Here is a 22,826-nt window from a genome sequence, read left to right on the forward strand (position 1 = left end):
CTGTTGAGGGACATCTAGGTTGTCTCCAGTTTCTCTCTCTCTCTCTCTCACACACACACACACACACACACACACACACACACACACACAACTAAAAACCTGCCTTGCAGTGGGGAGGCTAGGAAGATGCACCTTGCCAAGGACCTCAGCTAATATTAACCTTTGCGACCCTCTCCTCTTCTCTGAATGAATTGGTTTTTACTATCCTAAAATAAAATAAGGCAAATTCATATTAATAACAGATTCATTAAATATTCATCAGGGAAAGACTATTATGGGAAAAGTCCGTTCCAATGTTTTTGGTCGATTTGCGGGAATATTTGTCTCCCCTCCCCCATGATGAAGACCGCACTTTCCAGCCAAACCTTGGGCCAGGGAGAACAAAGACGGTCGACTCAATGCAGTACAGTAGAGTCTGCACTCTGGCAGTCTTGCGGTGTGCAGGTAAACTTTTCTCAATGTATAGAACCATTCACTTGGGCATCGTAAACCAAACGTGGTTGGTACAAACACAAGACTTTGGACCGTGAGTACCTGCTGGAATCTTTGTTCCAATTCCATTCCCCACTTATTTCTTAAACCGCAAGCCCCCTGCACCCTTTTCAGCCTAGGAAGCAGGCAGCCTCTGTACCTTTGGCTAAACCGACAGAGGAACAGTGCTTTTCTACAATTAGCAACATCGAGGGGGGTTTTCTAGCGGTGGAATTTTGCTTGTGGGAAGGTCATCTGCATTGTGCCTCTCACCTTCTAAAAGGCACTGCTCTCCTCTACAGGGGGGAACAGAAAGAGGGAGAGAAATAATTTTCATACTGAATGAGTCAGCTGGATGCAACCTTTTTTAATTAAAAGGAGCTTAGACGGCCCTGGAGCTAGCGATAATCTCCAGTACAGCGTTGCCCTTATCAGATTTTAATTTGACACTTTGGCGTGAGGAAACGATGCGGCATAGGCAGGTTGGGATTGGAAATCGGCACGGCACAGTGGGATTGAAGTACCAAGGAGCTGGAGAATGCTGGAGCCAGTGGGGATGAGCACAGGGCTCAACCAAAGCCCCCAGGACCTTCCTGCTGAGTGGGGATGTGTCTGAAGCCGTGTGTGCATCTTCTCAGTGTATACGAAGACGCCATCAGACTGGAAGCTTTACCACTGTGTGCTGTGCTCTTTGGAGTGGCTCACATCTGGTGTCAGGAAGTCAGAAATGTGAACATACCCTTTCAAAATGTTACTTTTTTTTTCTTTATCAACCTCATTATTTTCCTCTATTTGCCCCAATTGCAAATCCTAAATAGTTAAAATAGTTCCCAGCTTATGAAATATTAACTATTTTTACCTGCCAAGATAATTTGGAAAGTTGAAGAATTTATGTGCCGAGCTGGATGGGAGAACGCATTGTTTTTCCTTTCCTGGAACCCCTGACGTCATCTATATTGGTAAGGTAGGAGGCTGACAGTCTAGGGCTCGCTGTCTTCCATAGTTAGCCTATTAGCATCTCCCCTAGGTTTTACATTAAAAGCAGACTTTTCTAAAAGAAATAAATAGTGGCACTTAAACATAATTATATCTTAGTCCTGAGGGAAAATGATGAAGAGAGAATGTGGGGCTGCTTGGCAATTCTCACGCTTCTATTTCTGTATTACTGAAGTCTCTCGTATTTTCAGCACTATTTCAAAATGCAAGTTCTGATGGCTTTTTCCAGTCTGCAGTGCCTGGGCACTATGTCTCAAGTCTCATGAAATTATGAAGGTTCATAGTTTTCCAGAGTTGGCTGGCCACAAAACATTCACCACAGTGATTCCAGGTCAGTGTGGAAAAGGACGAGCTAACCCAGCACAAGAGATCCACTTTGCCTTTCCCTGGTAAACACTAGCACGCACCACACTAGCCACGGTGGCCTCTGCGGGGATAGCTGTGTGGCTCAGAGGGCGCATGCTTGCCTAAGGGAGCATGCAGGAGGTTTAAGTTGCATCCTCCGTACCTCAATGCAAAGAAGAATATTAGTTTTCATTGAGGTTAAAAACGGTCCCACGGCAGATCTTTGGGCGACATAAACTTAATTGAAGGAGAAAGGGGCTCTAGGAAAGTTACTTTGGCCAGGGTCACTAGGCTCAATGAGTTCAAAGCAGAGGAATATTCTATTTTGTGATCTCCAGGGACAACCACCAGGCTAGCTGTCACCCATCCTCCCAGACATCCTGGCAGGGCAAGGGAGCACAATTAGGAAATCCGAAGCCGGTGCCTTTTGTGCTGTGAGCATCTGAGACTGTAGCAGCAGTGGGAAACATTGTAGCTTTGAGACTGTAGCAGCAGTGGGAAACATTGTAGCTTCAGCCCTAGTTCCTGTCTGGAGCAAGGGCTTCATGAGCCTCTATCAGAAGAGGCAGTGACTCATGGTGGCTGTAGGTTGGACATCCAAAGAGTCCATTCTGGTACCTTAGGACCTTAAGAGAGCTACCCAACTTTTCTGTACCCTAAGTTCTTTATCTGTAAAGCATGGGTTACGATAAGGCTCACCCTCATCAGACTACTTTAAGCAGCAGCATCTGTGACACTCCATTAAAAGCAGGTAGCACAGCATCTAGGATGCAGAAAGAGCTCCATGAACATAGACCACTACTATTGCACAGCTAAGCCAGAGAGCGCCCCTGAGTTTCCTTTGCAAAATGCAAGAGCATGCCCAAAATGCAACATCTTACTATTAACCCCCTGGAATACTTATTTAGTATATGAATGTTAGATAGACCACTCTAAAACATAAGAGATTTGGAGTATACATTCAAAAGGGGCATTCACTGTACTCTCTGTCAGCCTATGTCAGTTTTTAAAGGCCTATCACAAAAGGCCTTCATCAATCATGAGTCCATTTTGCTGTACCATCTGTATCATCTTACCTCATCATCACTCTGTGTTTAAAGACTTAGTCCCTGATAATAGTTACAGAGCAAGGGGAAGTGTATGACCCCCAATTCACCTGCCCGTAGCCAGCATGGGGGTAAGCTCGCAATAGCTGGTCAGCAATATCTTCCTTAAGGGTTCATTAATTTGGCTTGACAGTTCTAATAAACGGTCAGTAGTTTTCAAAGTATTCATTGAAGAGCTGAGGCTGGTGTCGAATCCTGAAGACCACTCACTCCAGCCTGGCTTCCTTAGAAGCACTTTGTTAAGAAGACAATAGAATGGCCATATTCAGGCCAGATTAGCTGGACCCAGCACTAAATGCATCTTGCTACAAGGTGTCTTATATGTCACAAAGTAAACAAGGATAACGGGGGGGGGGGGGGGGGGGGCGACCACTAATGTCTTGCCTAAAATACTTCTTTATCTCAAAGACAAAGCTATTGCCATGCAAGCATCAACTATTATGTCCCAGTTACAGTTCAAGTCTCTAGGAAGCAAGACAAGTAGAGACCTCTATTCTTAGAGAATGTACATTCATGCATTGTATAGTAAGGCCAGACAGTGACAAGGGATATGCAGGGTACAGGCAGTTAATGAGATAACAAGGCATTGGCAGCCTCTCCAGCCAGTAAAGTCAGCAGTGGTTCTTAGGTAGAGATAACACCAGAACTAAGGCCTAAATGATGAGAAGGAGCTAGCCATACAAACAGTGGAGGCGGCCATAGGATTGCAGAAGAAGGAAGGTAGCTGGCTTGTTCTAAGAGGCACAAGACCAGTGTAGCTGAAAGAGATTCATTGTGAATGATTAGAAAACAAACAAGCAAACAAACAACCCTAGAGATAAGAGACTGTCCAAATTCTCCTTGCAAGAGAAACCATGGACACAGGGGTGACATGATTGAACACTTACAGGAGCCTAGCATGGCTGTGCTCTGAGAGGCTTTACCAGCAGACTGAGACAGATGTAGACACTTATATCCAACCATTGGACTGAAGTCGGGGACCCCATAGAGGAATTAGGGGAAGGATTGAAGGAGCTTAGGGGGAGGGTAGGAAGACCAACAGTCACAACTAACCTGGACCCACGGAGCTCCCAGAGACTGACCCACCAACCAGGCAGCATACACGGGCTGGTCCAAGCCCCCCACCCCACCCCCAGGCACATATATAACAGAGGACTGCCTGGCCTGGCCTTGGTGAGAGAAGATGTGCCTAATCCTCAAGAGACCTAATGCCCCAAGGAGGGAGGATGCTTGAGGCAAGGGGGAGGAGGAATGGGATGAGGAATTGTGGGTAGGGGGCTGGAGCCAGCAATGGTTGGAATGTAAATAAATAAAATAATTAATTTTTAACCCCCCCCCCTCCAAGATGTGTTATGGATAGTGAAAAGCAGATGTGCCAGATGTTAATCAGAAGGCTAATGTGGTGGTAGTGCTGTAGTCTAGGGGGAGCTGGTAGCTGAGACTCAGTACTTAGACACAGGAAACTCCTGCAGAAAGATACGCCCAGTTCTAGATTGCAGTGGCTGTGAAATGATTGCTTTCACAGATTTTCTACAGGTCTTCTAAAACCTGAGTGTTGAGTGTTGAGGGAGGGAAATGTGTTGACCAAGATCACGCCTATTTCCTCTCAGAACGTTTGTTGTTGGCAAGTTGATAGAACAGTAGGGAGAGTCAGTGCATTGCTCACTTGCTTGTATTTGGTGAGGCAGCACCGAGCTGAACGCTGTGTGTGGAGAATTCCCACAGCAGGAGAGGTGCTTCCATGATCCATTGACTGTGAGGACAGTGAGGCTGAGAGGCTGCCTCTCTGGGTAGGTCAAAGAGAAGGGGAAACACAAAGACAAGTGAGCAAGGCCCAAGTCAGCTTCACTTCCCAGACAGGACATCCCTCTATGATAGGGCCTTTGGGGATGAGATGGCCTGGGGGTCCCCTCCCAAGCTCTTACCCAGAGAACACTCATCTGCTTGCATGCAAAGCCTTCAATGCCTTTGTGTGAGTAACTCCTGCCATGCATTCAGATTCTTAACCAGAGGCTCAGAAAAGCAAATCAAGGTTCATGACTGTTTTCAACGCTTCTGAGCTCATTCGATGAAAAGGTCCCTATCAGGTATAGTATCGTCCCTATTGGATATGGTAACAAGGATATAATATGGGTTGTTTTCCAGAATGCCGGATGGATAGAAATTTAATTTTTCCTTGTTTTGAAGGTAAAGTCTTTTCGATCTGGGTAAGTTTCAGGGTGTGAATATGTTTATGTGCAACATTTTAATAATAAAGTTTAAAATTAAAATTGTAAAAAGATTGGGTTTCTCATAGCCCAGGCTGTGTAGGCTGTGATGACCTTAAACTTCCAGTTCTTCTGCTTCTATGTCTTGAGTGCTGGGTTTGTAGGCATGAGTCACCGTACCGGACTGGACCAGACTGGACCAGACCGGTTTATGCACACTGAGTAGCAAGCCTAGCGGTCCTATAAACTCATTGAGCACTCCACCAATCACCTACATCCTCACTCCAAAAAGTCAAATCTTAACAGCAAATTTAAGATGGGAACATGATATATTTCCTTTTTTTTTTTTTACATAAACAGAAAATGGAGACCAAAACTTTTGAAGTTGAAACTCATTATGATTTTATGCCGTATTAATGAAATAAAATAACATAAAAGCAGTTTTAAACTAAATGTTTCTTGTACATAGTTTAAAAAAAAAAATCACAAAATATATTGGGACTTTTCTCCTCATTAGTCGGGGAGGAGAAAAGGTCCTGATAGAGCAGATGATCGCAACAGTGTATTGTTGAGGAACATCAAGGGCACGAGAGGGATGGATGGCAGGGTAATTAAAGCAGCAGGGCAGCCAATCGTGTGGAGGGACTCCGTCACAAGCCAGCGTGATTTACTGTCCCATCTCCTCTTTTTCTCTGACGAAGGGTTCCTAACTGGCCAGGATTTGCAAAGTTATAATTACTAATCATGTGCCATAGATCTTTATGACGATGGCTTTTAAGTTTCAAAAAAAAAAGTTTTTTAATGTCTGCAGTGAAGCTCAGGGGAAGATTAGAAATTGATTCAATAGTCATCTTAAAGGGAGAGGAGATGGGCCAAGAAACAGACACCCATTACTCTCAGGAAGATGAAAGTTTCCACGGCTGCTGCAAATCATCTCCTTTGCTGACGGCTTAGAAAAGGGCGAAACCACGTAGATTTCCCCACCCCCGTTTGCAAGCAGCTCTCATTTCTGTTAATGATTTTTCTTTTTCTTTTTCTTAATTTGTGCAGTTCAGTTACTTTTTCTTCTTCTTTTTTTTTCTGTTTTTTTTTTCTCTTCCATTTTGTTTTGGTTCCCTGTCTTCCTTATTTCTCATCATCACGTCACACGGGCAGTGAAAATTCAGAGGAGCGACAGACAACATCCCTGGGATGCCTGGGCCAGCAACCAGTGCGGCGTTCATACCAACCATCACCATAACACGTACCACCCAGACCATTGCAGAGTGCCAGCCCTGACTTTCCCGAAAGCGCTTCCTCCAAACAGCCCTCGTAATATCCCACGCTTTCTCCTCCTTCCTTTGAGTCTGTTCTCCTCATGCCTTCTCCCCCTAACACACTACATCTCTGGTTTCATGGGTTGCTGCCTGCTTGCCGTTGTCACTGTGGCTTTCTTTGTACTAACACCACGTTGTTTCTGGTATCTGTCTCCCTTTCTGCTGGGAAGCGCTCCTCAGTAATAAAAGGTCAGAAGGCATGGGGTTGTTGCTTAATGGCAGATGGCTTGCCTTGCGTGTGTGAGGCCCTGAGTCTGATCCCCAGCACCACAGAAACAAGAAAGAGAAAAAAAAAAAAAAAAAAAAAAAAAAAAAAAACGGGTAAAAGTTCAGAAGGACAGCTCAAGGGACAACTCAGAACATTGGAGTATGGTGATCTCAGATCTCCGTGTATGTGAGTCACTTACGACATCCGTGTCAGAAAATACTCCAAAAGAAAAATGACACTGTGTACCTGATGTCTTAAGTTTTTAATGAAGAAATTTGTTCTAATCTTTGTTTATTTTTTTTGTCTGAAGCAAAATGCATAGTCTGTGTGCAGGCACGGGCTATGGAGAGTCCTCTGAAACTCTAAAGCGCTGGCTCCGGGCTTGGTCTGTGTCTGGGTTGGGATACTAACTAACTGTGACTATGTGATGTCTCTTTGGGTCATTGCTGGTTGGCAAGGGGCGGCAGGCTCAGGCCGCATCCAGGACCGCTCCGTGCCAAGTCTCTGCTCTCTTACAGCGGCTATGGTGCCCTCGTCTTCTCCTACCTCCATGAGTGCGTACAGTCTGAGTTCCCTGAACATGGGGACTTTACCTCGAAGCCTCTACTCCACCAGCCCACGAGGAACCATGATGAGGAGGAGACTGAAAAAGAAAGACTTCAAAAGCTCACGTAAGTGAAACGCTACCCAGATGGTCCATTGGGTCTCCAGAAGATGTCCAGGAAGAGTAAGTAGCCTAAGAGAGACGGTAACCTGACAGTTGCTATGTAGCCGGTAGCTCTGGGCTAAGGACCGTGACTGAAACCCATGATCTGTGTGACAATGCTTACACGAAATGTAACTTCAGATGGATTTAGCTCAGACTACCTTTTCCTACAACTTTGTGCCTACATCTTTGCCTGTAACAACTGTTTGTTGTTGTTGTTGTTGTTTTTAATTTCTTTTTAAATGACTTTTGAGATGCCTTTCTACCTTGGGTAGCTTCAGGCATAAATATCTGTTCTTCATATCTTATTCCCTCTAAAGCAGTTTTGTACAAACTCCACTCCTCTTTTGATCAGTGTGAGTCATGTACATTTGTTTATCATAACACATTTCATATTCAATTTCTTGACCACCTTTTGAATGAAGTTTAAACTTTCCTTTTAAGTTCTCATCCCCGACTTTTCTTTACTCCTGTCTTTATGCCCTCGCACTGAGAATCCCTTCTGTTGCAAGTATTTCTTGCTTTTAATATCTATTCATTTATTCTTGTAAAAGCTCATACACGTGTATAATTTTTTCAGTCCTACAAACCTCCCCACCTCCCTTTCCTACCACTTTGAGATTCTTCCATGCCCCTCTCCCGGCTTTGTGAAATGCTGACCATACATGCATGGGGCATCCCCCTAGCCTTCTAGGGCCTACACCCTGAAATGAGACTGCCTCTGGTCTAACAGACGCCAGATACAAGTAGCTCCTCAGCTAGGAGTGGAGGCTCCTGTGTCCTTCTACATCCTCAATGGAGGGTTAACTAGCTTGATCTTGTAAGGGTCTAGTGCTGGAATCATAACTATGAGCTCGTGTGTGCAGGGACTTGTCTGTCATGCTGGCCAAACGTGGTTTGCTACAGTTGTCCGACCTCTTGCTCCTACAGTCAATACTCCTCCCCGATGATCCCTGAGCCTTGGTGTGTGTGTGTGTGTGTCTGTGTGTGTGTCTGTGTGTGTGTGTGTGTCTGTGTGTGTGTGTGTGCCTGTGTCTGTGTCTGTGTGTGTGTGTGGTGGGGGTGACATATATAGAAACTTCTCCTCTGCACTTTAAACAGTTGTGAGTTTCTGGATTCGCTGCCATCTACCAAACAAAGATACTTCTCTGATGAGGGCTGAGATCTGCACCAAAATATGGGCATAGAGAGATATATTTAGAAGGCAGTTTGATAGTATGTCCATTTAAGAACTACAGAATTGAGAAAGTTAAAACATCCTAAAATCTATAAACTTTCATTCTTTTTTATTAGCTATTTTCTTTATTTACATTTCAAATGTTGTCCCCTTTCCTAGTTTCCCCTCTGAAAATCCCCTATCCCCTCCCCCATCTCCCTTCTCCCCACCCACCTACTCCAGCTTCCTGGTCCTGGCATTCCCCTACCCTGGGGCATAGAACCTTCACAGGACCAAGGGTCTCTCCTCCCATTGATGACCGACTGGCCATCCTCAGCTACATATGCAGCTAGAGCCATGAGTCTCTCCCTGTGTTTTCTTTGATTAGTGGTTTATTCCCAGGGAGCTCTGGTTAGTTTATATTGTTGTTCCTCCTATGGGGCTGCAAACCCCTTCAGTTCCCTGGGTACTTTCTTTAGCTCCTTCACTGGGGACCCTGTGCTCCATCCAATGGATGGCTGTTAGCATCCACTTCTGTATTTGTCAGGCACTGGCAGAGCCTCTCAGGAGTCAGCTATATCAGGCTCTTGTCAGCAAGCACTTGTTGGCATCCACAATAGTGTCTGGGTTTGGTGGTTTAAATTTTCATTCTTGAAAATATTTTCTGGGCTAGATAGCCAAGCATATGTAGACAAATTAAGGCAAGGAAGGTTCAGTGGCCCATTGGTTTGCATCAGTATGGTTTACATAGAAAGAAAGAATGGCTGGGTGCTTCTATAGGGAAGAAACACAGGTTGCCCCTAATTTTTTTTTCTTTTCTGTTAAAGAAGCTGGACATCTTTCATCTTAATCATATATAAGGGGAAAAAATGCCCATATTTCTAGACAGATCCGATCACAGTGTATTTCGTGCCTTGTATATTTTTGTTGGCTGGGATTGTGATTCCCATTTAAAAAAAAAAAAAACCCTAAAGATGACGGAGTCTATTCCTATGTCTACCATCGGATGAAGCAGAAGAGCATCTGTGTGTTACTTCAGTAACGTCAAACCCAGAGATGCTAAAGCCTGAGAAGACAGGGAGTGGTTATTGGATCTTTGGGCTCTTTTGGCTTGTGTGCCAGAGAAATCTTATCCCGAGACCATCTCTCAGTACTAATCAGTCCATCGGTACTGTACTGGGTACAACAACGATCACCCACCATCGGAAGCAGTTTCTTCAGGTGGTGGGAACCTGAAGCCTTCTTTACAAAGAAAACCACAATGCAAGGCATGGCCAGCATCTTTGATCCCCAGGTAGTATACACATAGTTTTTCACTTGTTCGTCTTTTTGAATGTGAAGATTGGCAGGGATGTCGAGATGAGTCAGTAGCTAAGGACATATCCTGCTCCTGCAGAGGACCCATGTTCTATTCCCCATCTGCTTGTGAGGTGTCTCAAAGCCATCTGTAACTCCAGTTCCAGGGGACTTTATGCCGTCTTCCGTCCTCTGGGGGCACCTGATAGAACAAGTGGACAGATAGACAGACACACACACACTAATTAAAAATAATGTGCTCAAAATATATTTTTCATCTTTAGTAAATAAAATTAACAGTAATTTGAAATTAGAAAAATGAAACATGAACTTAGAATAATACAAATAAAACCTGGATTTCCCTTTGTTTCTTAACTAAAGCTAAAGTAAACTAATCTTGGCAGAGCCCAGATTTAGATATGCAGCAAACTGACTCTACCTACTGGAGGTCTGTCACCCCACCATTACATTCGAGCTGCAGGACCCTGAGCAAGTGTCATATGCTTATTGTGCCCTTGCTAAAATTGGGAATAATTGGCACTGGACAACCAGTTGGAGAGCAACAGAGAGGCCTCATTTACTCAGGCTGTGAGACTTGGCCTCCTAGGGTGACCGCCATCTTGAAAGGAGCGGGATCATGAGTTAACAGTTTCACTGTACTGTAATACATGTCTTGAGTTTTTCATACAGTGCCTCCAGGGCATACAGTTGGAATATGCCTATAGATGTTGTATGTGGTGTCTTCACGCGTACTGCTCATCAGTGGCAAACAGGTTCCATCCCTCTACAGGATAGAGCCATTAGTATCCACTTGTTATTGTTCGTATTTCTTCTCTGAAGGCTGGCCATTTGTTTGTGTTAGGTAAGGCTTGCTGTGTTGTTAAGGTCATTAGTGAACACAAATGAACACCAGTACACCTGTGCCGTGTTCATATTTGCACATTTTGGATTTTGGAGTGGGGAACAAAGCTGAGGCCTGCCTTTCCCCTCACTGACGACACATGCGTTCTGTCTGTTCAGTCAGCCCAGGGTCATCCAGCTGGAGCAGAAAGATAAACAGAGACCTGGGTGAAGATGTTTCCAAGTCATGTTTGCTGCAGATGGAAGCCACTAGGGTTCAGATGACATGTATGTAACAGGATGCTTATACACGCATCTCAGGAAATAATATGCTCTATATCTTAACACATCAGTAGAGCCCAAATGGTGTGAACTTTTATTCCCACTTAAAAATATATGAAAAATATTATAGTATTCCAATTTTGTGGGGAAAATGGGAAAATTAAGCTTTGTTGCTTAATACTGCCATTTTAGATGTAGAGTTTTCAAGTAACTGAAAATAAAATCTTTATTACCACCCTCCCTATACGCTCTGATTTCTTCCCCTGCTTTATTTATGTCTCCATTCTGGGCTATCCTTTACCATCCAACAGTTTTCTAGCAGTTACATTTCTATAGTAGCCAGGCCACTCATGGATGGTGAGTCACCTTGAAAGCCACAAAGATAATAAAAAGTCTCTTTGCTGTATTGGTGTCGAGGTCATAGTTTACAAAACAGAACAAAAACATCTTCCAGGTATTTCCAGGATGAAGTAAGGACATTGCCACAAAAGAAAGAAATACTCTCACATAAATATTAAAACCCTCGTTGGCCGAAGGGGAAAATACAGAGTCTATAACAGTGTGCCATGGACATACTGGGAGAAGGTCTGATGTTTGTTTCTCAGGGAGGATAATGAATTCCATGACTCCGGGCTTTGAGAGGAGTCACAGAGCCCAGGAATAGTTCCAACCTATGTCACAGAGGAAACTCAGTCCTGTTTCTGGAATCTTTTGGGCCCCTCCCACCACCAGGCCTGGCCCTTCTTCAGCAACCAAGGCTATGGCTTCTGCCAGTGTAACGATTCACTGCATCTAGCCCTTTACCGCCTCTGCAGACAAAGCCAATGGGGAAACTACAGCCGTTCCCAGTTAACCTACATTATAGCAAGCAGCAGCAACCAGGAGGCATCCCTAGAATGTCCTTTGTTTCTTTGGTCACCATCCCTTGCTTCTAGAGAAGATGACAGCCAAAAGAGCTGAAAGGAAGGAGATGAAGAGACCCAATAGTTTTCACCTTCCTTTTCGTCCATCTTTAAGAAAAGGACAGAAGAAAAACGCAGCTCCTGGTAAGCTAGCACGAGCAGGAAGGAGACAGCTTAGATGCTGCCCAACACCCCCTGGGATCTCTGTGGAGAAGGAACTGATCACCCTCCACCACACCCCATTCCAAATGAGGTCATGTGATTCAGAGTGAGTTGGGGCCACAGCAGGACACCCTCAACCCTGCAGCTTTTTAGTGAGGCAAAAGTCTTAAACAGCAGATCAAACAACAAAAACATATTATCCCAACAAAGCCTCCGGCTTTTTTTTTTCCCCTCTAAACTTTTTTAAATGTTTTTCCTATCTGATAATAAAGTTCACAGCCTCTATAATTAGCACATTAAAAATAAATGTTCAAAAGCGAAAAGTTTAAAAGCCATTGGCTACCTTTGGCTTCCCCTAACCTCCCTGATATTTGGAAAGACTGAAATAGCTAAAGCGTCCTGCAAACCTAAAGAGCTGTGACCAGATCTAGCCTTCTGAATGGAAACTGAGAAGAGTGGAGGGAATTTGGACCGCATACTAGAGAGTGCATATGCGAATCTCCAACTACAGAAAGCTCCTTTCCTCTGCTAGCCAACCAACTGATGGAGCAGGCTAACCTGTGCCAAGTTATACTGGTTGCTCTCTGTGTTCTTTTGGCTTTTGATCCCTAAGTCTATAATTTACCTTTTCCAGATGTGATTTGTTCTAATAATTTAGCTTATGTGCATAACCTAACTGCCTATGAAAGTTTCCTATTGAAAGGACAGATCTCAGTGTGTCCAAGGACTGTGATAATTAGTTGAAAAACTACAAGTTGTCTCATTTAATCATGTAGTTGAGCTATAAACTATAACTTCCTGTAGTGACAAAAATCAATATATAGTGCATAAGTTATTTCAAAGCTAAGTGAAGTAGCCTAGTTAGCTCAGAGCAGCTCAGTCTCTCTCTAGATGGAGCTTACAGATCATTTGTTTATCTGGAATGATTCTTTGGATGTCTTACCAAACATCAAACAAAAATTTGCCCAACCATCCTCTGTGAGTGAAAACAGATGCAGCAGATCCTTCCTTTGAGGAATTAATCATTTAGTCTAATGTAGCCCAAATACGACTATTAACGTGTAGCCTGGCTTAGCTGCGCTGCCTTCTCCTCTTCTTCCTCCCCCTCTCTTTTTCCTCCTCCTCCTCCTCCTTCCTCTTTGGTTGTTCAAGAGAGTTTCTCTGTATAGCTCTGGCTGTCCTAGAACTCCCTCTGTAGACCAGGCCAACCCTTGAACTCAGAGACATCTAGATGCCTGTCTGTGCCTCCCTAGTGCTAGGATTAAAGGCTTATACCACCACAGCCAGTATCTTACTTAGGGTTTTACTGCTGTGAACAGACACCGTGACCAAAGCAAATCTCAATAAGGAAAACATTTAATTGGGGCTGGCTTACACTTTCAGGGGTTCAGTCCATTATCATCAAGGTGGGAAGCATGGCAGCATCCAGGCAGGCATGGTGCAGGAGGAGCTGAGAGTTCTACATCTTCATCTGAAGGCCACTAGGAGAAGACTGTTTTCCAGGTGCCTAGGAGGAGGGTCTCAAAGCCCACACCCACAGTGTCACACTTCCTCCAACAGGGCGGCATCTACACTGACAAGGCCACACCTCCTAACAGTGCCACTCTTTGGTCAAGCATTCAAACCACAACAATCAGGGTCTCCTTGTCCCTTTTTAGTGGTAATGAGAAGCTGCTATCTCAAGCACAGGCATCTTTTAAGATGTGATTGCTTATTATTTTATGTGTATATGTGTGTATGTCTGAGTGAATAAATGTGCAGGTACCTGCAGAGGCCAGAAGGGGTTGTCAGGTTCCCTGGTACTGGACTTAAGGTAGTGGTGAACTGTCCTGTGTGGGTGCTGGGATGTGAACAAAAGTCCTTCAGCCATCTCCTTGGCCTTCAAACATACGTTTTAGCTCTGGGTGAATAGTCCCAGATATCTGTATCAAGCTGAAATCTCAAATGAAGGAAAGTACTTTTGTGAACCCATTGGAAGGTTCAGGCAGAAGAACACTGCTGTTGAAATCCCTAAAGGTGAGCTCAAGTAACCTTCCATGGAGATGGTGCTCTGCCCCGTTCTCCTCTAGGTAATGTCTGGAAGGAAGGCTGCTCTCTAGATCCTGAATGTGAACTTTAGCATCTAGACCAGAATGCTGCTCAGTCCACAGTGCCTGCCCTAACTCCAACCCTCCTACAAACACCGGTGTAGGCGCTGCCCTCAAGCCTCTAGGGAGCAGACCTTCAGGCACCTGGATTTCTACCCTGGGGAGGTGGATTTATGTCTAGGGGGTACAGATGGCCACATGTCTTGATTCTTGCCCTCTTCCTTGCCTCCTGCTGAGAACTCAGAGAACCAGGTTGCAGGATCCCACTCCAAAGTCTTCCCTCTTCCTCAGGAAGCTGTAAAAGGGAACCTAGTCCCCAGAACTGCAAGCCAGGCAGTCTGCCTGTGATGCTGGCATCTGAACCCTGCTCAGAGCCTTAGTCATGCTGTTGTCTGTCCATGTGTTAATAAAATAATTCTTCTTATAAACTTCTTACCCCCAACAATCTCTGTGTCCCCTGGAAGTCAATTTCAGAGACCTTTCTCTCACCAATAAGAAAGGGTATCTACTAGTGGTTTTGTGTCATCAATAGCAAAGACTATGGTCTAGAGTTAGTGTGTTAGCCCCAAGTCACATGTTGGGATTTTAAGCCATCTACCACCTATGTAGAGCAGATTTGAGAGCCACTCCATTTCCGCATACAGTGAAGGTTCTGTTAGCTAAAGGTAAAGAATGAGGGTGGCCTGTTAAGGAAAAGGCATTTGTTTCTTTGATGTTTTATTACCTCTCTTAATCAAATAGTCCACCCCGGCCTCCCGAGTACTATCAGTTCCAGTGATCTCCAGGATAGAAATGTTTGGGTGAAGAATGACCGTTGATTATCCATGGGATACATTGAAAAGAAGTATGGCTTCCAAATGGAAAACGAGTGATATTGGCACGTAATTCATCATTTGACGATAAAATTGAGAAGTTCCTGAGCATTAAAGAACCCAGATATGTGTGTATTAGAATGGCTGAGATAAAGGTCCAAATTAGGTTGAAAGTAAACGTGGAAAACGTTACTGGGTAATTAACCCATTTGAAACAATGAGGAGTCAGTCAAAGGCCATGTTGAGATTTCAAGACCAAGACAAGAAATAGAATGGTCTTTTCCTCAACATAAGAGAAGCAAAGAGAAGAAGTCAAGATGAGTCCCTTAATTTGGAAAATAATTTAAAGTCTTTTGAGATGTGTCTGTAGATGAATTTTCTGTGGTAAGAAAACTCATAGCTGAAACGAGTCAGGGGAGAGAGACAGACATAGACAGAGAGAGACAGAGAGACAGGGACAGACACAGAGAGTGAGACAGAGACAGACAGACAGACAGACAGATACAGAGAGAGAGTACTACAGAAGTCATATGGGCAGGTGAGTGCAAGAATCTGAGAACTGAGTATAGAACGGAGGTGAAGATCTTTTTTATGTACCAGGAGGTGGAGAAGGTACAGCCAGGGGCTGATACAGTAAGAAATTAATATCAAATCTTCATCAAGTCCTAAGGAACAATTTGCAGTGCTCCCAAAGCTAGTCTCTGCATAGTGTTGGAGGGAATGAAGCCATTGATTTTTTTTTCAATCAGAAAGGCATCAGCGAGAACAGTTATAGCAAAGAGTAAAAGAAGACAAATTGGAAGCAGAGTCGGATTCAGCACAATTCTATGGAGCAAGGTCAGAGCAGCTAGACGAGTGGGTGGAGACCTCAGAAAAAGAAACAAGGGAGATGTTCCCAATGGTGTAGGATCCCAGCAGGACTAGAAAGTGGATTAGATCAAAAAAAGGTTGTGATAGTATGGCTGGTGGGAGCTCCTGGGAAGGTCAGGAATTTAAGGTTATCCTCAGCTACATTGACAGCAAGTCTGATGACATGAGACTGAAGACTGGAAATAAGCAGAATAAGGAAGATTTATCCTTGAATGGGAAAAGACGAAGAGAGGAAAAGAGAGGATAGTTGATGGAACAGAGATGGAGAGGTTGGGAGGGATTTTATCTATGAAACACTCATTAAATGGTTGACTCTTTTCATTCTCATAGGAAATGCCATTTGACCCTTAAGAGGCTGGAGGCATTTGAAATCGATCCTTAAGGAATTAAACTGGAAAGATTCTAGGGTCGAGTGGAATATAATAGGGATTTAGAGCGGACTCTTTTTCTGGCAAGTTTCAGCAATTCAGTAACAGAAGGGGCGTTGACTAGGCATTACCAGAGAGTACTGAGTGTAGAGCCTAGGGGATCATGCAGTAGTTAAGAATCTGCAATGGTCACAGATGCTTCACTGAAGTGGTCCCCTGGCTACCAAGTACAGAGTAGAGAGAAAAGATGGAAATGGAAGGCAACTGGGGGGTGATGGCTTACAGCTACAGGTCACAGGCTCTCACCTCAGGCTGTAGAGAGCTTTGGAGTCTCCTATCCCTATGTCAGCCAGTGTTCTCTTTGTATTTAAAATACAAAGGTATATCCATGGTTTAAGGAGGACTATTGCATGTAATACTGAGTGAGAAGCAGTAGGCTTCGAGACACGCAATGGGAAACAGTACTTACAAATTCAATGGAGGAAACACTTCGGCTGTAGGAGCTGGGAACGTCACTAATACAGGAAATGGTTAAAAAGGAGGATTCGACTTTTAAAGTCTTGGGGATCTTTTAGAGGATTGTGGGGTGCAGCCATGGGCTGCATTGAGGAAGAGCTGAAGAAGGATGGATTTGTTAGTAAAGGACACTGAGCGAGCTGAAGTGCCACAAAGCCAGTATGTTAGAAGGCCGTCGCCATGATAAGGGCAGGGAAGGCTAGAGGTTAAAGTTAGAATGTGGGAGACTGAGGACATGTCGTCAACAAGGAAACAGGGGAATTAGGAAAACCAGAAAAGCAAGCTTACAGATCAGGCTGCAGAATAAGGACAGAATATGGAATTTAAAATAGCAGTTTGAGGAGGGAAAGCATCGTGAGTGAGCAGAGAGTATCAAAAAGCTCCCTCTGTCCGTGTCGGAGAGTGAATACGGGTTCCAGTTGGAGGACGGCTAGAAAGAGCTTTCAATTAAAGTAGGAAGCTAAAAGAGCCATTTTGGACAAAGTAACATTTCAGCATTTGTGGGTCCCCCTTAACCCCTATGGCGTTGCACACCAGCAGTCCCAGGGTAAAGAGATGCTGGGGAGCTGGGCCTCTGGTGACATGCATGGTGGTAGTGAGTATAGCAGGTATGAATGGCCCCTAGAGACTGGTTCAGAGGTCAGCTCATTTATTGGCTAGCAGGGCTAGATTATATAGCTCCATTCAGGGGGAGAAGGAAGGGAAAAGGACAAGGAGGAAGTGCTGGGAGCTCAGGGGCGGGGCTTCCAAGCATAGCAGCTAGATTAGCAAACTGCAAATCATGTGATCTCTGAGAAGCCAGTTTTCTGGCAGGGCTTTATCAGGATGTAACCTTTGTCTCTATGGAGTTTAGGTAGGGAGAGGCCCTACTCCTGCCATGCCCTCAGAAGGATGTCCAGGGTTTGAGCAATGCTCTACCATTCCTCCTCTGGCTTGGGCACCCAAAAGCACAGAGCCCTTGTGGACAGATAGAGTGTTCAAACACAAGAGGCCAAACCTTGTGGACAGAGCAAAAAAAAAAAAAAAAAAAAAAAAAGCATCTGGAAATGGAGTGGTCCTTACAAGATCAACACTGGGGATGAAAATAAGAGCAAGAGAGATGTCTGGCTCGAGGCTTCCATGAGTACCCAAGAAGTGAGTTAAATGGGAGGCAACAGGTGACTGGAGACTAAGCCAGAATAAAACATAGAAAAAGAAATTTGGGGCCGAGAGGGTTGTATGAGATTTGAATGACTCACTGTACCCACTCAGTACTGGAGAAAGACTGGGGACCAGCACAGCAGCAGCAGCATTCCTGGGGTCACAAAGATTGTTCCCTCCAAACAGAAGGCTGCCTTATTCACAATCACAAGTGGTTGAAGTGGGGAAACTCAGACCCACCGTCCCAGTTCGCCTTGCAGAAAGAATACAGACATGCAGAGATGGAAAGACCTGCCCCAACCAAGGTCTTCCTCAGTTGGTGCTCATTCATACAGCCCAGGACTAGATGAGATACCCTGATCCCGAGGCTATCATCTTTTCACAGTCTCTTCCCAGTCTCTGGTGCACGGGGTGGCATCCCTGGTCCTGACTCCAGCATAACAAGCTGGGAGATGCATTTACCCTGTTCAGCTGGAACCCAACTCTTTTGCTGTTAGACCAGCATTTAAACTCCCTCCATGATAGACAAGCTTCTGTTTAGACATATTCTAGCTTGGAAATGCTGATACCTGCTTGAACCTATGATCACTTTCTTCTCGTTTGTTCTTCTAGTGTCTTTAGCCTCTAGCACTGTGGGATTGGCTGGCCAGGTCGTTCACACTGAAACCACAGAGGTTGTGCTGACAGCTGATCCTGTCACGGGCTTCGGAATCCAACTGCAGGGCAGCGTGTTTGCCACAGAGACGCTCTCCTCTCCGCCTCTGATTTCCTATATTGAAGCTGACAGCCCAGCAGAGAGGTGAGCCCCCTTCCCGGAAGCTTTTCTGCCATGTGTTTCTGACACCAGCTCTTTGAGAATAACTAATAAATTATGGAACAGGGCTCAGTGCAAGCAAGGCAAAATGTAATGAACTCTCCATTCTGATGATAAAATTTTATGTTCTTGATCAGGTTTCGGGAAAATTATGAGCCCGGATGATTTTATTTAGCAGATTTTGTCCATTGGAAAACTAGAGGCTGTATTAATTAGAAAGGAGACAAATCTATTCAAAAGATGGCATAAGTTCAACTGAAGTTATATCTCTGCATTGCAGGAATGTACATTCATCTTTACTATCTGCTCATTCTGGTCAGATTATCATACTATTTAGTTATAAATTTTTAATTAATTCTCTGGGATACTTAAGAACCCCCTTGCCCACAATTGTAACTGAGATTCAAGAGTGCAGGGCATTGTAGTTGACCTAACATGCCTGCCAATAGCATCAGCTCAACAAGGTCAAACAGTTGTGCTATTCTGCAAAGATGAAATGAGGCAGGGTGGCCAGTCCAACCCCACGATCATCTTCTCTAACTCCTGCCTCTCACATGTGGTTCTGAACTAGATGTGGTGTGCTACAGATTGGAGACAGGGTCATGGCCATTAATGGAATCCCAACGGAAGACAGCACCTTCGAGGAAGCCAATCAGCTCCTGAGAGACTCTTCCATCACGAGCAAAGTCACACTGGAAATCGAGTTTGATGTTGCAGGTAAAATCTGAGCCTGGAGTCTCTGATAGAGTCAGAAGACAGTCATATCAGCTATGGGGCAGAAAGACACATCAGCTATGTGTGTGTGTGTGTGTGTGTGTGTGTGTGTGTGTGTGTGTGTGTATTTAATCCATTCACCTGCCTTCATGTAGGTGAATGGATACAAGTCTAGTAGGTGAATGGATACAAGTCTAGTAGGTGAATGGATACAAGTCTAGTAGGTGAGTGGATGCAAGTCCAATCGGTGAGTGGATGCTAGTCTAGTAGATGAATACTTGGTCTTTGGGATTAAATAGAATTATACCTGACTCTCATGAGGATTGTTTCTCAAGTAGGACTCCAGGATTGTTTCTCTAGGGTCAAGAGGATTCTAATCAATGAGCAAAACCATCTCTAAATACAGACAGGGAAGATAAGGACGGCCATGTGACTGATAACCAAGATGAGTGTATGAGAACTCATGGGTAAAAACTACTAAGAGAAACCTTAGGTGTCAGAGGCAGGGAGGGGAGTACAGGTGTTGGCTAAAGTGACCCTGAGGAATTCTACTATTCTACTTTATTATTTTGCTCTCTTTTGGGGTGGGGGTTGGTATACAAAATAATGGGTTTCTTATTCCATCTTATTCCATGCATGAACTTTGTTCATAATCACTCCCACTACCCTTCCTATTTCTTGCTATCCTGTTTCACCCCCTCCCAAATAGACCCCTCTGTTTCCATGTCATTAGGTAAACAGACAGACAGATGATAGATAGATAGATAGATAGATAGATAGATAGATAGATAGATAGATAGTAGTTTGATAGATGATGGTTACAGATAGGTGATAGATGGTAGATAGATAGATAGATAGATAGATAGATAGATAGATAGATAGAAGATAGATGGTAGATACTTGATAAATAGACTTAAACCTAAGTTCTACATATGACAAAGAACATATTTTGTAATTTTTCTTTCTCTCCACCTCTATCATTAATTCTCTTGTACCCCACCTTCCAGGAAGATTCTTGGATCTTAGGCTAAGGACTTGTCTTAGTCTCAGAGGAGGAATCTAAAGGGAATTTTGGTCTTGGAGAGGTTCCCATACAGTAGCTAACAGAGCTTAGAATTTGATGCAAATTCCCATTTAAGAAAGTAATCAGCCAAGAAGGTAGCTCAGTGGTACACAACTTGCGCAACATGCACCATGACCCTGGACTTGATACCCAGTGCCACTGAAGAAAGACAGAAGGAAGGGAGGGAGGGAGGGAGGGAGGGTTGGTTGCTCTTCACACAGCGAAGTGTGACCACTACATATCCAGGACCTTTTACCAATCAGAAGAGGCATGCCTTTAGAAACAGGGATCACATGCTACCAAATACTTGATATTGTGACTCTCTTGCACAGTGTAGATGAAATAGCAGGCAGGAAAGAAAAACCATTTCTACCATTGTATAACCTTGAAGAGAAACAGAAATTTAATTTCAAAAGCTATTAGCATGAGTTTGTGTCTATAAGTTCTCTGAAGAAAATAAAACAGAGAAGAAAGTCATAGGATGACTAGAGGGGAGCTGTTTCGTAGGATGAGTCTCTTAGGAAGTGACATTCAAGCAGAGATTAACGTGGGGAGAAGGCATAAGCGAGGCAAAGGCCTGGAAGAACAGCCTTTCAGATAGAGGGAGCGGTGAGCATGAAGAAGCTGAGTGGGAGGAATGAGCTTTGCAGTGCACATGGCTGCTGGGGTACATAGGGAGAGAGTAAGAGCAGGGGTTTGAGCTTGTGTTTTGAGGAAGGGCTTGAAAATGTTAGTCTGGCAGGTGTGCAGCATCCTGGTAGACAATTTCTGTTGGGTCCCAAGTGTGCTGAAGCCAGGAGGCATTTTGGCAGGAGAACGAGATAATCTGAGTTATGTTCAGGAAAAGCCTTCTAAAATGTGGAAGGGAGACAGAAGAAACAATTTGGAGACTGTGGCAACTGAACAGATGGGGAATGTCAGTGGCTGGCTAGAGACGGCGGCAAGTTAAAATTCAAAACTTGCCTGTGTCTTGTAGTGTGTCTGTGTCATGTAATGGCTCTTGAGGCATGAGGATGAATAGATGAGAGACAGAGCGATGGTTACAAGAATAACCCTGGAAGAGGGTCATCTGGAGGCAGCAGTGAGAGTTCTATTTTAGATCCACAGTACCAGGTCCACTGATGACACGAGAGGGAATATACCAGCTTATGTGTGTCTTCATCCAGAAGAAAACCATGGGGCACAATTACTGCACTATGTGCTGCTGTGTTTAAACCATGGGAAGAGAAAATAGGAAGGACCAGTGTATTTCCTGGAGAAGCTCACAGACAATCAGAGAAGAGAAGGATGGCTGAAAGAGGAGGGACTTGCAGGGTTGTGTGGCTATCAGAACGTGGGAGAAATACCTAGAGAAGTGTTGGAATTTCCCCTTGGATCCCAGGATGGGGGCGGGGGGGGGGGGGGGGGGGGGTGAGGAGGATATCTGGATACCAAGAAATGGCCACTGGGTCAATAATTGTTAAAGTCACCATCTTAGTTAGGGTTTCCATTGCTGTGAGGAAATGCCATGACCAAGGCAACTCTTATAAAGGGCAACATTTACTTGGGGCTGGCTTAAAGGCTCAGAGGCTCAGTCCGTTATCATCGAGGTGGGAAGCATGGCAGCATCCAGGCAGGCAAGGCGCTGGAACTTTGAGTTCTACATTTTGTTCCTAAGGGAACCAAGAGAAGACTCACTTCCAGGCAGCTAAGGGGAGGGTCTGCCCACCCCCACAGTGACACACTTCCTCCAACAAGGCCACACCTTTTAATAGTACCACTCCCTGGGCCAAGCATATTCAAACCACCAAGGCCCAGTCTGTACTGTCTGTTTATCGCTCTCCGTTCTCATGGTAAAGTAGGGTTCTATTGTTCTTTTATTGGTTGGTGCATTTTGATTTTGTTGTTGTGTTTTGTTTTGTTGGATATTTTATTTGTATGTATGGGTATTTTCCCTGCATGTATGTCTGTGTAGCACATGCGTGCCTGGTACCTGAGGAGACAGGGAGCCTCCATATGGGTGCTAGGAATCAAACCTGAGTCCTTTGCGAGAACAACAAGTGCTCTTAACCACTGAGCCAACTCTACCCCTGGTTTTGGTGGTTTTACGGAGTATCAGATACCAAAGAGTAAAAGCAGAGAAATGGGTTATCAGATGGAGCCAGAGTTTGAGACTTGCAGAGAAAGCTCAGCAGAAAGGCTTCAGTCAGGGAGGGTCGGATTGTTGCTAGGAGATTAAATGATGAGCTGTGACCCTGGTACAGAGACTGTCACCATGTGAGAGGTGCCTACGTTCTACCTGCTGCATAGCTAAGCCCTGTGCATCGTAGATTGTTTAATCAACAAGATGGCACTGGCAGAGGTTACTGTTGCCATGTCGCTAGAAATCTGGGGCACAGAGTCAGGGCTAGAGCTGGCATGTTAACACAAACAGGCCAACTCCCAAGGTCACACTCCTAACTATGGCAGC

General features: G+C 44.5%; 1 protein-coding gene across 9 annotated transcripts in view; it reads left to right on the plus strand.

The window, feature by feature from the left end:
• Positions 1-22,826, plus strand: part of Grip1 (glutamate receptor interacting protein 1) — a 622,013-nt gene that overhangs the window by 527,036 nt on the left and 72,151 nt on the right. For 4 of the 9 annotated variants that reach the window (XM_029482638.1, XM_029482635.1, XM_029482634.1 and 1 more), the window contains 4 exons: positions 6,281-6,436; positions 7,168-7,320; positions 18,399-18,585; positions 19,172-19,317. In XM_029482638.1, coding sequence (XP_029338498.1) covers positions 6,281-6,436; positions 7,168-7,320; positions 18,399-18,585; positions 19,172-19,317 — 642 coding nt within the window. Of the gene's footprint in view, positions 1-6,280; positions 6,437-7,167; positions 7,321-11,653; positions 11,976-18,398; positions 18,586-19,171; positions 19,318-22,826 lie in introns of those variants that run through there. The other 5 variants (XM_021175316.2, XM_029482637.1, XM_029482636.1 and 2 more) reach the window with 2 other exon arrangements.

Source organism: Mus caroli, chromosome 10 (assembly GCF_900094665.2).
Source record: "Mus caroli chromosome 10, CAROLI_EIJ_v1.1, whole genome shotgun sequence".
Taxonomy (NCBI): Eukaryota; Metazoa; Chordata; class Mammalia; order Rodentia; family Muridae; genus Mus; species Mus caroli.